Source organism: Neolamprologus brichardi, chromosome 17 (assembly GCF_056152115.1).
Source record: "Neolamprologus brichardi isolate AB-2024 chromosome 17, ASM5615211v1, whole genome shotgun sequence".
In the NCBI taxonomy this organism is placed as follows: Eukaryota; Metazoa; Chordata; class Actinopteri; order Cichliformes; family Cichlidae; genus Neolamprologus; species Neolamprologus brichardi.
Window position 1 is genome coordinate 24,792,561 of NC_142120.1, and position 16,697 is coordinate 24,809,257.

General features: G+C 39.9%; 1 protein-coding gene across 4 annotated transcripts in view; it reads left to right on the plus strand.

Moving 5' to 3' along the window:
- The window catches only part of mast2 (microtubule associated serine/threonine kinase 2), a 142,677-nt gene that overhangs the window by 35,919 nt on the left and 90,061 nt on the right, over positions 1 to 16,697 (plus strand). The window contains exon 1 of one of the 4 annotated variants that reach the window (XM_006803616.3): positions 10,640 to 12,281. The exons of the other annotated variants lie outside the window; for them this stretch is intronic. Within the exon in view, the coding sequence (XP_006803679.2) occupies positions 12,243 to 12,281 (39 nt within the window). The 5' untranslated portion in view covers positions 10,640 to 12,242. Of the gene's footprint in view, positions 1 to 10,639; positions 12,282 to 16,697 lie in introns of those variants that run through there. 4 annotated transcript variants of the gene reach the window in all.

A 16,697-nucleotide genomic window follows, 5' to 3' on the forward strand; every position in this document is an offset into this window, starting at 1 on the left:
CCACAGTTTTATTCAAACTTTCAAAGATCACTATGTCCTGATTTAGATGGTAATAAGCTATCGTTAAACTATTGTTATAAAAACTCAAGAGTAGCTGCTGATGGGCAGTTTTCGTTTTCTGCTATAACGCTCTCTCCTCCTCACTGGCCCCAGAGCAAATGTCAGCATGAGGTGAGTTACCAAAACCTAAATTCCAATTTAACTTCAAGTCATTTCAAATCCATTTATTTTCTCCAAATAAATTCCAACTCTGTTAATTTTGCATAAAACCTGCTAAAAACTGCTGTTTCGTGTCTTCTTTAACGCTTAATGCTAAGACCATTAGTAGGTTGTGTGAGCATGTATGTAACACTACCAACCATGTTTGATTGAGCTATATGGAAAGTGCCATGGTTGAATTATTGATAGCCTAATGGCTTTTATGGAAACCCGCTTTACTTAGTTTTATTAACTCACCCTCCACCTTTTTATGCTTTGTAAGCACGCATGCACTAACCCCCCCAACACACACACACACACACACACACACACACACACACACACACACACACAAACACAAACACACACACACACACCAATGAATAGTTATTAATTAGGAGAGTGAGCTATTACCTCTGTAATTCAGCGGAGCAGGGACATTCTGTGTTATGTAGTTTAAAATGTGGTTTTAAGTCTAAGCTGACCCACCTGCCTTATCTAATACCTAATGTCTAACATAAATCACACTAACAGGGTTATAGCACTGCTACCCATCTTTTGTGTTTTCTCGTGCTGCCCCTGCTGTTTGTCTTTTCCTTTTATATCCTTATTCTTTTATTCATTCTTCAGCTTCTGTACAACCTGGTACTTTCCTGTTAGGTCAGTCTGTCTTATAAGTTTTAGTTGCGAACAGTAACAACTCATTTAAAACTTTTACTGCAGACCTGATCTCCATTTCTTTACTGGGGGGCTTGGTGGTGGTGGTGGGGGGAATCATCAGTTTCAGCAGATATGTGATCTCTATCGACCAGATCATTTTAGAAGAAGATCCTATTACGGATTCTTTCTTCCTCCCCTCCCTTTCTATCTCCTTCCAGCTCCTCCTGTGTTTTTTCTCTCCTGCATTATGTTGCTGGATATCCATCACAGTACAATGTATTGATTTGTACTGTAGGCATTAATTATTAGGGGAAAAAACCCTGTTCCTTGCTCTTTAGGGACTGAGTGCAGCATGAAAAATAACCATAAGTTTAATCACTGATGCTGAATATGCTGACAGTTGTTAGGCAGTTTGGTTATTAACAGGCACATTTAATGAAGCTACATCCACAGCATTAGTCATTTGTGAAGGCTGATTCTGCATGAAGATGTTTGTTTGCTCTTTTCTTCATTTTGAAATTTAGTTGATTACAGAAAAGCACTTTGATTCCTAGACAACAGGTGCTTTTTGACACCATGGTAAAATCATTATACCCCGAATTTTCTTAATTGGGGTCTCATTTACTTGCACATAGCAGGCATATTTGTTTATTAAATGATTAGAAATAATAGCAAAATGTATTCATTTCTGTCTATTGAGATAAATTTGATTCGTTGATTGATTCATCTGGATCCGGTTTTTTATCAGTTCCCAGAGTCAAAACCAGACACGGAGACGCTGCATTCAGCTTTTATGCTCCTTATATCTGGAACAAACTCCCAGAAAGCCTCAGATCAGCTGAAACACTCCGTTTATTTAAATCCAGGTTGAAGACTCACCTATTCTCAGCTGCATTTGAATAAAACACCAAATCCACACTTTTAAGCTTAAATTTCAAAGCGTACATTTTAACTACTGATTTTATCTACTGTTCTGATTTTATCTACTGTTTTGATTTTATCTACTGTTTTTTTTTAATCAATTTTAAATCATGCTTTTTATTTGTTTTTGTTTTTTAATGTCTCTGTAAAGCACTTTGAATCACCTTGTTGTTGAATTGTGCTATATAAATAAACTTGCCTTGCCACTGACCAGTTATGTTATTGATTAGTGTCACCACTCAAAGGGGATTTAGCGGATCACTTCAGCAGTGCTACGTGGTTTGACTGGTCTGTCTAGCAGCTTCAGGTTTATTGAGATCCAATCACAAAATAGTTAAAAATAAGAAAAGATTCATGTTTAAAACCAAGCTAAGCATGAGCCAAAGTGTCCTTGGGTCCTTCCTAATATACGTAGACTGTTCTTACCTCCTTTCCATCACATGTACTGCACCACACAAATCCTCTTTAGAGAGATTTCAAAAACACTTATCATGTCTCACCATGAGCTATAATGCTTTCTGAGTCACTCATGCAGCCGAAATCTAAAAGTGTCTGAATATACAAGTAGGCATTTAAATGCCATTTGGAGGGGAATTGCAAGGTTACATCTTCATCTCATAGAGCTCTAAGTTTCATACAATAATGGGGGCTGGAAGAGAGGATGAAATAATGGCTCAGGTGTAGATTTTGAAGAAAAGGTTTTCAGAATTGAAGTTCATAGTGATAATAATATGTGAAGTTAAATGAGACAACACTAAATGACATATTGTTTTGTTTTTGCTCCATGACTCTGGTCTGTTTTTTTGTTTGTTTGTTTTTTTGCTTTGTTTATATGAAAAAAAAAATAATGATAATATATTTTCAATCTAGCTCATACAAAGGGTCTTTGTCTGGAGAATTCCACTTAACATCGACTACTCCTTTACCCATCACTTTCTAGTGTAACGTCCAAGGACATCCTGCTTGACTCCTTCAGGACATAGTAACCATTTCTGACAGAAGCATGAGGCAGAATAGAGCTGGTATACATGGAGGAGACAGAAGGATGGAAACGAAACACTTCCTTTTGCATGATGAAACTCTTTTAGGCTGAGTGCCAGTACCTCGGCTCTGTGCTGTTACAGATAAATTAAGAGTTGTATTTCTTACTGAAAAGAAGAGACTGGGAATCATTCTTGTACGATTCCCAGTCTTGTAAGGCTTCAGGCTTCATTTAAGTACACATTCAGTAGCTTTTAACATAGTTTTTATCAGCAGTAATGTTACTTAACCATTTATTGAAGCATTTGTTTAGGCCTCAGCATTTCAGTCGAGTTGAGATCTGGGTTCAACTGGAGCAGCCAAGCATCTCAATTCTTTTCTTTTTATAGCCGTTTTATATAAATTCTCTGGTGTGCTCGGGATGTTGCATTACACAATTTTTACCCAAGCTTTAGCTGTTGGACAGATGGTCACACATTTCACTCGAGAATACTTTGGACTACAGAGGAGGTCAGTGACTGAACCATTTAACCTTCGAACTCAGGCCTGCAGTTTGCAGTTTTTCTGAGCATTGTACAATCTGACCTTGGGGTGAAGTCACTGGAGCTGGAAACTTTGTTAACACACTGCTGAATGTTCCAGACCAGAACTAGGCCTGAAAAACTGAAGAAGCTTCTCTGATGAGAGGTGAAACGTCTTCAAGAAACTCAAAAAAGTCCAGTCGCTTTTCTGTCCAAGCTCTTGAGATTACAATGACGCGGATGGCTGAGCCCTTCACAGACATATTCTATGGACGTAGTTTCTCAAAGGGTATACTTTTAGATCTTTTACAAAGTATAACACAGAGTCCTGTGAAAACAAAACTAGTTTATTTGCACTTGGGTGAGAACAGAAGGTCCTAAAAACGCCAGAGGTGGTAAAATCTATTCTTGGGAGCTATGTCCTCTTTCAGAGTGACATGAGAGGGAAACACATTGCAGGCAGTTCAGCAGTGCTGTGCGTTAGATAACGGAGTTTAAGAGTCGCTAGCATGCCTTTTGGGGTTCAGACATTGATTACGATATACGACGACATAATCTGCATAACAGTTGGGGCTACAGGTCACATTTTTGGGTCCGAAAATGTCAGAAAATCAATGATCAGATTTAGTCTGCTGGCAGTTTGTGTGTTATTTTCCTGTTCACCTCCTTCTCTTTGTCCTGAATGTGCATACTTAGGTGTTTTAAATCAGCCTTATAACAATAAAGGCCATTTGCACAATGAGAGAGTAAACTTTTAAGCCTTGTCAGCAATTATAATAAGTCAGATTGATGTGGTCTGCTCCTGTCTAGATTTTCATTATAATAGAAAGCCTTGCAGTGCTTGCCAACAGTGGTATGTTAAGTGTAGTCTAGTCATTTACCCCTCACGGTCATCTGGTTTCCTCTCTCACTCTGTCTGCTAATAGCAGACTTGATTCATTTGCCTGGAACTTTTATGTCATTTACAAGCTAAAATGTTTAAAAGAAGTCCGAAAATGAAAACCAGAAACCTCAACTGAGTCTGTGCTTCAGTAACTAGAGGAAACAGACGATTAATTCTCCTTTCACATCGGAAAACATTTACAAGACTACAATAATAATAATGCTTTGGTTACAGCGTGAACATAATAAGTAGCAAAGGTTCAATAAGGAGTTAAAGCATCACCTTAAAGGCACTCAAAATTGTTGAGTGGCATCGTGATCTGTACTGAGATTAGGAGGCAGGTGGAAAAAAGCCTGGAGAGGTGGAAGTATGCACAGGAGAGAAGAGGAAGCAAACGTGTGTAAATGTGAGGGAGATGGGTGGAACAATGAAGCTCCAAGGAATACATGTAATAAAGTTAGATGAGTTTAAATGTTTGGGGTAACCCGTCCAAAGCAATGGACACTGCGCAAGAGAGGTGAAGATGAGTCCAGGCAGGGTGAGTGGGTTCAGACGAATGTCAGGGCTGATTTGTGATTTAAGGATAGAAGCAAGACTGAAAGGGAAGGTTTAGGACGTCTTAGAAATGAGCAGATCAGAGGGACAGCTCAGGTTGAACAGTTTGGAGAAAAAGAAAGAGCAGTAATGCTGAGATGGTTTGGACATGGTCAGTGGAGCGAAGTGAATATATCGGACAAAGGGTGTTGGATATGGAGCTGCCTGGCAGGAGGAGGTAGGTAAAGATAACATGCAGTATCATTGGTTTTGTATTTTATCAGAAATGACGTAGGCTTCAGTGTAGCATTATGCTGGATGCTTCCTGCACTTCAATTACATTAACAAATACATTCAAACAATGTCCTGTTCTGTTTGGGATGAGGTAATTCAGTTTTGACAGTATCTTCCATCTCTGATGACGGAGAGGAAATTGAATTGTGTTTCCATCTCACACAGCTCCCCCTCCCTGCCCGCCTCCTCTGATCTGTTTTCTTCTACATCTCTCCTTTTTGCTGTGAGGTTGGAAACTCTTCCTGGAATGAAATCCCTGTGTTAGTATTGAATTCTTTCTGTTTACTCGTGGCTTTTCTTTATCTTCCGATTAGAGCTAATGCACAGACTAAAAATGTCATCAACAGATTGATTAAAATATTCCAGTGTAAAAGTATGTGCAAAGAATAATTTAGCTTGTGTGTTGTTTTGTGCTACCTGCAATCTTGTCATCCTCCCTCATATGTCAACCTGCCTCATGTATCATCCTCTCTTTCTGTCTCTCTGTTATGAACTGTCACATGAATTCGGGGCCATGCCAGACTCAAGTCTGCCTCAAACAGTAAAGCAACGCAGGACTTTAGTCCAGTACGACTCAGTAAAGCATCTTTCCTACTTTTACTGGATGCAAATGTAGGTTCCATTAAAGGGGTATGCTTTCAATCTGCCAGACGTCTGAATGTCAGTCCTGGTGCTCTTCAAGTTGTACCTATTGCAAGAAATGATTGTGTGTTGTGTTGTTTTCGGATGAGCAGTATTATTGTGCAGAATATGGCTCGGGCTCTACTCGTAAAACTTTCAACAGTACTTCTCTGCAGCCTGTGAGAAATGAAGATAAATAAAAACCTTTTTTTTTAATACATACAAACTCAAGATGGCAAATATCCACTGGTGTGTGCTGAAGGGTTTGGGAAAGATAAACAAGCAGGATTTCATGTGCTTTGATAAAATCTATTAAGAGAGAAGAGTTGTGCGTTTTCGCTCTGTCCTTTAATGTGACTGCTTGCATTCTGAAGTGGTACTGAGGGGAAAAGGGTAAATATAAGTTATGGTTTATGGGCAACAAAAGTGATGTCCCATCTGCTGGCACAAGGCACCCTTTGGTAGGATTGTCTGAGTGGTGACACCTGTCATTCAGGCGAATACAGCAATGAGTATTAGCGCCCTCGGGACTGGTAGAAATAGTACAGAGATGTGGCGACATGACTGTTTGCGTGCGAAGTGACCATTGTGTCACAGATAAATGGGTCCTTAGTGAAACTGCCGTATAGCACCAAACCACAACAACAGCAGCCTCAGGGCAGGTTATATTGTAAGGTAAAGGCCCTGCATTGAAAAAGGAACAGGATGGAACAGCATGTCTGTCTTTAGGAACTTATCATCACTTTGAAACAGGGTGCAGTGTTTGTTGCTGTTTGTTGTAGCTTGACTGAACAGACATTAAACACACACAGCATTGCGCATTGAGCCAGAGCTGCTGCAGTCGTCAGCAGTCTCTTGAACTGAGTTTGAACTTACACACATGCACACACCTACTTACATACATATAGATGCACGGAGATATCTTACGTCAGTGTAACCTTTTGACCTACTATAGCTGCACAGTACGCCAAAGCACATTTTGCATGATAGAGATCAATTCAAAGCAGGATACAGAGAGAAGATTTGACTTGGCGAGCCCCTGATAAAACAGTCCTAATCTGTGTGTCTGTGTGTGTGCATTTTTGTATCATCAAGAGCTTGTTTCTCACTGTCTTTACCCCTGACAGTAGACATAGTCAAGTTTAGCTTTAGCCCTTATCATGAGGACTGGAGTCTGGCTTCCTCTGCCCTTTATTGAGAGCCTTGAAATGACTGTAGAGTGTGACTGGACAGAGAACAGAGCCTTCTGGATCTTATTTAGGATTATTAAATATTGTTTCCCTTGGGATTAGTGGTTGAATGTAAACATTCATATTGGAATCCTTTTAAAACATCTTTAGTTCTCTTGTTGCATTTACTGTTGCATAGAGAAAATGACAAATAACAAAAATTAAACATTCAGTTTAGATAATCTAAAAAAGAGCCAAGATAAAATTAAAATCCGTTTCAGATTCCTTATTGTCAGTGCACAGTTATCCAGTGATTAATAATCCAGACCCGAAACTGTTAATTGCACAAGTGACTCAAAAGCTGTAGCATTACACACAGATGGTCCTTGAGCCACGCTGGATCCACGCACAGCTACTCTGTGTTTCCCAGACGGCTTCATTTCTGTAGTTCCTAATTATGTTATCTACCACTTTCTAATCATACATTTCATTTAATCCACTTTACATGCAAAAGTTGAGACTTGAAGGGAAGACAGGCCACTTTAGTGTTTGTCTTAATTTGTACTCTGTACCTCTACCCTAGTTCTCTCTATCCTCTCTTTCATCTGCCCTTTCTCCCTCTCACAGTGTAAAGCCTTTTCAGGCTTACTCAGCATTTTCTTATCAATGCCCCGATGGGGACAAAGCTTTATGCAACGGCTGTGTGTCCACATCTTTCTTGCTCTTATTTCCCTCTCTTCGTTCGCTTTTTCTCTTTAGCTTTCATCTGCTTTCAGCATCATCACATTGTTCTATATAAACCATCTGCAAAAATCAAGAATAAGTCGACCAGTCACTCAGACTTCAGGAAACCCAAAAAATTATGTCACCATTTCTCACAGCAAAACAAAGAAACCATGGTCATTACAGAAGAGAATAAGCACAGAAAGAAAAGCGGACTGTTCAGCTGGATTTCTCTTACCTGGACCAAATGAACCACATCTCCATACGTAGAGCTATTAAGCCGCTGCAGCTGTGAACAGCTTTGTGTATGATAAAGAAGTGGTGCGTTGAAAGGCAAAACTGGATTGAAAAGTGATTTCAGAGCTTTGTGGTTATGTAAGATCGCAGCTCTTTCAAGTGTGTGCATTTTAGTTGGTCTCTATTATTGTGGAAATTGCACCCTCTGCCTCCTGTCACTGATGGAGTTGAATAACACCGTGTTCACATTCTTCATTCCGTGCCAAACACCTTCATGTTTAATTTATTGAGACTGAGCTTTCTCCTGCTGTCCTGTCTGACACACACATCCAAATACACCGTCAGCACAATGCTCAGACAGAACAGCACGCAACCTGTCTGCATAATGCAGACACGCGCACACACACACACACACACACACACACACACACACACACACACACACACACACACACACACACACACACACACACACACACACACAGAGCTGTCATCCTACTACTCATTTCATAGTTTTCATTTTCGGGCGGGGCTGTTGCATAGTGCTGTTTGCTGCCTTTCTCTACAGCTCTCTGTTAATGCTTTTATTTTTTCTATTAATCTTCCAATTGCTTGTTTCTTTAGGACTGTCCATTATTGCACTGGACAAATGTAGTATTGTGTTTATATAATTGTTGTGACTGATTTCCTGGCATTAACTTTATTTCCCCTGAAACTCATTTACTCGGATTGTTTTATTTCAGCGTGTCTGTATACACATGCATGACTCTGAGATATCCGTCAGGCTGCTGTCCAGACAGCCAGCCAGCTGGCTGCAGGACAGTTTGACTAACAGTAGACCAACCCATCAAGCTGATGAATGAAGCAACACAAACAGGAGCTCTTTATCTCAGCTCCTTTATTATACAAAGAAGATGACCATTGTGTCTGGCACAACAGCCTGTATTCCAAACCCTCAACGTCAGAGTGAGAGTCGATACCAATTTAACACGAAATATCAGGTATCAATAACATGATTTCATATTGTCTATTGATTGAGCCACATGGCAATGGCCCATTAACTTGATGACAACACAAATGCTGTTAAATCTTGTGTATTTGGTAGACAGATTTCTTTACAGTCAGCAGTGGCCCAGAGCTATTAGTCAGAACCTTCTGTTCAAAAATCTCTGAGGTTAGACTGAAAACAGGTTCTTTAAAACAATCTTCCTAAACAGTGAACTAAATTTATAATTACACAACTTCTAACTAATTTTCTGCACAGCCACACTGCATAGGTCACTGTTACACACTGGATTATGTTAGAAATATGGGTTCAAGGCAGATTTCCCAGTTTTCCAGTACCAAAATGTAATACTAATAAATGGGTAGGTACATACTGCTAAGTACTTAGTACTTATTATAGCTTTAATAATTCTAATTTGTGTCCTGAAGTATGATGTTGAAAGACACGTTGATCATGTCATCTTCATCATCATCATGAGTCTGGCATCTGGTTGGAAGGTGAAATTCGATGTTCATGTTGTAGCTGATTTACAAAATGTTCCTGTGAGTTTGTGGGTGCTGGACGCAATGTTACGCTAAATCCGAGTATTATAGGGATAATGTAGTAGAAACAGGATAATAATAGGCATGTGTATCATGCCTTTATTGCCCTTGACCTCTAACCTCACACTGGGTGTGAGTGTAGGTGCCCACATTGCTAGACTACTTTCATTTCAGTGTCTCTGTATGCGTTTTAATTTTAGCCAAGCTGCATTCAGTCCACTACACAAGCAGTCAGTCGGTGGGCTACTGTCCACCAGTCTTGTGGCTAAGTGAACATTCCTCTGTGTGGCCCCTTTGGCCTTTGCACTCACTAACACTGGGGCTTTGACCAGAGGATGGGGGCCCAGACAGGGCTGCTGGAGCTCAGTTTGATACGGATTACTCAGGGTCTGATCTCCCTCTACACACATAGCAGTGGCTGAACAGACGAATCTGTCCATGGTCAGTGTTGTTTGTGCTGTATACAGTATATATATGCATGCACCAGCAGACATATACTCTCTCTCTTCTGCATCGATTGTAGGCCAGTTTTTTGTTTTGCTTGGTTATTCAAACCATCCATTCATTCTCATTATTATTCTCTCATGTCTTTGCGAGTCATCAGTACATCGCTCTCTGTGGTGTGTAGGAGGACTCCAGACGCTCTGCCTTCTCTACAGTTCAATCTATCCTTCCATCACTTTTTTGTCCCCGTTCCTGTTTTTTTTTCCTTTTTTTTTTCCGCTTCTTTGCTCCTTTGCGTCTCTCTTGTTTGTGGAGGAGGATCACCAATTAAAAATAGTGTTCCGGTGTCACTTACCAAAAACTGTCAAAACAAGATATATCCAGAAAAGTAAACATTTCAGAGCTTTACAAGTGACAGTTATTGTGATCAATTTTTGATCCAACTGATTGGCTGAACCTTTATTTTTGTTCTCTGAAAAGAAATTGAAAGTTTCCTTGGCTGTTTGTTTACATCCACCCTCTTTTCATCTTCATCTTAAAACACAAGGTAAAATACGTTTTCCTTTTTAACTCTTTTTATGTAATACTAAAGGGAAAATTTTCACTTTGAAGCTTTATAAAGGCTCACTTACATGCTTTTGGTCATACCTCCAAGTTCTTGTAAGATCGGGAAAGTGGTGGCTGTAATACCAGCATCTTTAATGCCTATGGCTTTAAGCACATGTCATCATTCAAATCCTCTGATCAGTGCATTCATGATTAATTCATGTGTATAAAATAATGATACATTAAGCACACATTGCTCTGTGTGTGCATGTTGCAAGGTGCAAAGGCAGCATCTTGTTTTGGTTAGAACCAGGCGAGGTTATAGTGACGGATACACAGCGCACACGAGTGGAGAGGGAGGCGGAGCACTTGTCCTCGCTCCATTCATTGTGAGCAAAGCCTCTGTCTCTTGCTTGTGCCTGATAGGCCGTCTCTGCAGAGAGAGAGGGAGAGAAAGAGAGAGAGGTTGAGCTTGTGGAAAAAGAACAGAGGGAGGAGCTGGAGCATGTGAGCATACTGACACATCAGAGAGAGCAAAGAAAGGCAACAACAGAGGGGACGCAGAGATTTGAGGAACAGAAGACAAGAGAAGAGGAAGGAAGGAATCCTCTTAGAATCCTCATCTGTTCTTCTCAGAGAAGGAAACGCTCATCCTTCCTGCCTTGTTCGTCCCCTTGTGTTACTACTCTCAGCTGATCTGGATCTCCTCCTCCCCACAGCCTTTTGGAGAAACACTGAAAACTGAAAGATGCAGGAGAAGGTGCAGGAGAGGACGGCAGAGATGAAGCGATGACTAACATGCATGATGGGGTTGTGTGTGTGGCGGATGCTTGTGTGCGTGTCTGCGAGACCCCTATGGCTTTAACTGTATGGAATCTGGCCCTTTTGGTTGGCATGGAGATGGATGCGAGGTGCCTTCTTGCTTAGTAAATCACTGCTAGCAAACAAACACTTTTTTTTAGTCTACACTCTGTGTCGTCTGGTGAGTCTAACAGCTTTGTGTGTCTTTCTTTTCTAATCTCAAGCCATAAAACTGATTGAGGAAAAGCAGGCTTTTCTCTAAACTCTGGATTGAGTGTCACTTAGCTGGTTGAGCACATAGGGCCTGTCAGTCTTGACTGATCCCTCCATAGAAAGAAACTCTGGAAGCCTGCTTGCCTGCTTGTGTTTTTGCAGTGATTTCGGGACCTTGTTACAGCTCATCTCTAATTAAGCCAGAGGCAAGCAAGCTGGTGCCTTCCCATTTATGTTTTGCCTCCTTTCAGTCTCTTTTTCCCCTCCCTCTGTCCACCCCCTGAGGCCTCATCGTCATCATTAATTTCTATTGCAAGCTACACATGAATAATGGAAGGAGCAGAGTTTCCTCTGGACTATTGCCTTAGGGGTGGGAGGCAAACGGAGGAGGACAGATGAAGAGACTGGAGAGTAAGAAACCAGAAAAAAGGAGCTGAGCGCCTCACTGTACACTCTGGGAAACTGAGGGGTGTGTCCAGTGCTGAATAAATGAATGGAACATGCAGGGAAGATACGGAGGATGAGCTTTCACCATTCTCTACAACAAGTTTGAATACACACAAGAGATAAAGAAATGGAAGAGATCAACATTAGACCAGTCTTCTGTGCTTTTATTTTCCCTCCACAGTTAGTATAACAGCCTTGGATTTTGTATATATATATCAATATATACACACACACATATTTTTATCCACCTTATTGACTGAATCCCATCTATTTGGCACTGAAACCTGAAACCGATCACCTCAGTGAAGTCTCAGAGAAAAAACAGGACTCTTAAAGCTTCTGATTGAAATGGAAAACGATGACAACCTGATGAGTAAAGGCTTGACGGACAGTAAAGAAGGGTGGAGGCTCTGATCTCACCACTTCCATGTGGACAGACTTCCTAGAAAGTGCCTGAACTTTGTTGCTTTGAAAACAAAAGATACCTAACCTCGCATTATCATGGATGACTCAAGTATTTTGAGACGCAGGGGCCTGCAGGTAGGCTTCTACTGCTTTTTTTGCTGTTTGTGTGTGCGTGTGTGCATTTTTTAACTTAAGACTAGAGCATATTATTTCTCTGTGGTTTGCAGAGATAAACTGTCCTGCACTGAAAGGAGAGGTTCAGAATTCAGAATACTTGAATATGCACAGTTTTGATGCTGCTGCATTCTTCAAACATGCACCCAAGCAGTCACAGAGACTGACCCTATCACATCACAATATACCATTATTTGTTCACACTCACTTAAACAGATGCGTAAACCATATCACTAGGCCTATCCAATTTCCCTCTGGTGGAAGTCGGTAAATGATGCAACAGCCCAGTGAACAACAACAAGCAATTGTGTATCATAGCACTCAGAATGTGGACAGCCTGTCAGGTTCATGTCACACCTTTAAATAATAACCATTTATAATTCAAGCAATTAATTTAGGAAGGACTATATAAGAGTTTTGTTATCTTTTAGCTCCATGTTCTATTAGTAAGAACATCGGTCTAAAATCTAAACTACTAACTTTAAGGCTACCAATGTGAAATGGAATGAAAACTGATCCTGCTGTTACACCAGACAGTGTTTATCATCCATTTGAATGAATTTTAAAAACAAATTAATTCAGGATACATAGAACTATGTAAAATCATGTAACATCCCTGCTTGTGTTGTCAAGCCCAATTATGTATAGGTTCATTCTTCCACTACAAATTACCTTGTCAGTTTTAGGGGTGGAGCATCTTGAGTGGTGATATCGATACAAATATCGATACTGCAGTAAATTAAAATACTTTTGGAAGACTATGAACAAAGAGCATTGCATCACCATCCTGAGATAACTTGAATTAAATTCAGTGCAAGCTAATAGTCCAGTCACATGACTAAAAATAGGACAGCAACCTCCTGACATCTACAAGAAAAAATACATTGTTGGCTGCCTGGTGTTTGTATTACATTGAAGTCATTCTGGGACTGATTGCAGCTAGTGGTGACTAAATGTTTGCAGATAGTTTAAGGGGGGTTGCACCCTTGTGACCATGTTTGTTTGCAAGGCGATTGCACAGATTGGCTGATAGGAGGCAGCCTTTCTGCAAACAGTTGCAGTCTTACGTGGACTGACTGCAGTCACTCTCAGAGTGAAGGTTTGCAAATAATTGCCTCATTTATAAAAGCAGACAGATTGCCAGCATGTTGCCATCAAGCTAAATGAGTCGTTCTCAATGAGTATAACTTGAGGGGACTCGACTCATCTGGTTGCCAGCTGGTTGCATTATCATTACGTTGCTATAGAACAGGAAGGTTGCTGAAGGAAAATGTAACAATTAAATGCACATTTCTGTTAAATGTGAATTTCTGGCTATGTAAACAACGACAGATATGTGATTTTCAACAACTTGGAAAAAGAAACATTTTAAAAAATAGATTGATCCATTAAACCAAGATACATTTTTTCGTTTGCATTGTTTTTCCTTCTTTCCCGCACACGGCTGAAAAGCTGAAAAAGAAGCCTGACAAATGTTGAGTCAGCAGATGGTGTCATCTACATCCTAAACCAGAGAGGCCAAGGACAAATGCACGTGTTAGAGACAGGTTTAGTCTAAGATTAGCTTTTCCTTCAGGTCTTGCCTTACACTGTTAGATTTCCAGGAGAAATGAGGACACAAGGTTCTGCATACAGTGGCGATGAAACGGTGTTCTAGTGTATTTATGGTGTTTAAATAGCTTTGTGTCGAGAGGAACTGGGGCTTGAATGAGGCCACCTTGTAAGGAGTGACAACCTGGATTTGCTGAGATTAACTCTGTTTTCCACGTCACAGCGTTTTAGTGTCAGGTCGCAGACAGCTTTTTAGTGCTTTTATTTGTGAACAACAGTTAATCGGTTAATTGAACACACTGCTAAAATGGTTTTGAATTATTGATATAAAAGGATTTTCTAAATAACACCAATGTCTAGACAGTCAAAGACCAGTATGCTTTTATTACTGCACACAGTGTTCTACTCGAACAACTACAACATCATTTACTACTCGAGTATTTCCATGTAGAGATCAACAACTAATACTGACATCGTTGTAATGTTGACAAATACTAATGAAACAATGTTCTCCCTCAGCACCAGTTAACCAGTTTTTATGCACTCATGTTCACCAGAAATCGAGAGCTGATAGTTTGTGAGGTTCAATGTTTTAAAGCTTCATCCTTAAATCAGACATTTACTCTTTCACTGTTACGTCTCATCATAGGAAATGACAGGGTAACAATGGTGCTGTATGGTTGTCCTTAGGTGGTTTTTTTTGCCAAGCTGACAAACCAAAAACTGACAACTGCTCATTTGTTCATCTGCACACAGCAGCTCTGTCTGGGCTGGGTATATTTGTTGGAAGGGATGTTTACTCTCTGTAAATCTCTTTATGGCCGAGTGCCCACAGTTGGATACAAACCCTGTCGGCTGGACAGATTAAAAGCACAACCAGCTGCCATGAATTGCTAGACATGGACCCAAATGTAGGCTAACCAGACTCGCTGAACAAACTGAAAAAGTACCTTTATTTAAAAGGTGGATTATTTAAAACAACAGAGTCCATACAAAAAGGAAACACAGAGAATTTAAACTGAATCCACAATACTAAACAACTGGCTGGGAGTATGTAGGATAATAGACAACGCAACAAAGGATGTGCGGAGCCTGGGGCTGTTTATACTGAATGACAAATTAGGGCTAATCAGGGGGATAGGGCACACCAGAGTGGAACAGGTAAGACAAATCAGGAAATACTGAGATAAAGGAAACAAAACGAAATAGTAGACAAAAGACTATCAAAATGAAACATGAAGTAACACAAAACCCAGTGTTAATGACACCAGCAGTCCGAATCTGTGGCCCTTAGAGGCTGTAGTGTGTTTGCTCATTCTTTAATGGTACCAGTGCTGAAGCTAACATGTTCATTTGATTTGTGGTGCTGTAGGAAATGTAATTGGGTCATTACAATCAAAATCCTTTATCCGCTGAAAAGAAAGAATAATATCATGAAACACCATGCTTTTTTAGATATATTTATGAGTTGAAATTCTGGCCAAAGGTCAGTCATCTTTTAAAGCGATAAATATCTGGAGCTTTCTTTGAGACTATTAGGCAATTGGGTTTTAAAATAAACCATCATGGCTCAAAAGGTTGCTGAAAGGGACATTGTAGACTTATAATGACACTGGAAGAAGTGTCAGGGTGGCCACTGAAAGGAAAGCATTTTAACAGCAAAGTTGTTTGTTGAAGTACATATTGGAATAAAGATGCGCATTTTTTTCCACCATCAGAAAAATACAGAAGTCGAAGTTAAACTGGTGAAATAATAGTTACAAAGGATATCTAACAACAGTAACTTTGGTCTACAATTTTGTCTACAATCTTGTTTATTACTGTCAAATGTTAGATTTTGAGATAATGATGATGATTTTATATTTTTATATTTATTGACATTTGTGAAGTTCTTTTTGGTATAGCAGTTTATTATGATTATGATTATTGTTGTTGTTGTTATTATTATTATTAGTAGTAGTGGTAGTAGGGGTGGTGGTGGTAGTACAAGTAACATAACAGTCTTTAAATGTAACTGAATAGATGTAATGGAAAAGTGTATGAATAGTATTAAAACTAAAAATTTCCAGACAAATAGATGGACAGACTTGTCAACATCTTTAAGACTTTTCTTTGTAGGAACCTCAAAAACACACCAAAGGTTTTTGTGAGCAGTGTCCTTTTCCTGGCTTGTCCTTGAAACTTGTGAGGACACGTGTTCTCTTATTAGCTTCCCAGTCAGATAAGATATATAGCCTGGGGTCAGCAGTCGGCCTTTTGTCAGGCCACTGTCAGCCTGAAACTGTGAAGTAGTGTGATCTTTCAAACCCAAACACAGAGCACAGGTCACCTACTTGACTGCTGGGTTAGAGATAGTGAAAGAAAATGTGGTCAGGGTGAAAGGTCAAACAGATAGCTGTCATGTTAAGCTTAGTGGATCAAATCGGATCGGTATTCTTTTCGCTGTCTTTTGGTGTCTCTGTGTTGTTTTCTAGGGTGAATATGTAGGAGTTGGTGAGCTACAGCCATTAATACAGCTGTCTTAAGTCTCTGCTTCAATAATACCAGCAAGGCCTTGTTGGCTTGCTGTACATATGGTTGTGGTAAAATGTGTGTGTAACTTTCGGTGGGTTAAGTTTAACTGCACAATAAAAGTGCATATGCTCCGTTTGTTTGTGTTTATTATGAACATGTTTTATTTATTGCTCCACAGCTGTTGGGCTATAGGGTTGAGCTTGCCTCTACCCCGATCAGTGTAATGCATAATGCAAATTCTGTCTGTGTAGAATGAGTATTTTTCCCTGTGTGCATGTGTTCTGTTGTCATTTGAGAAATAGGATTAGTTCT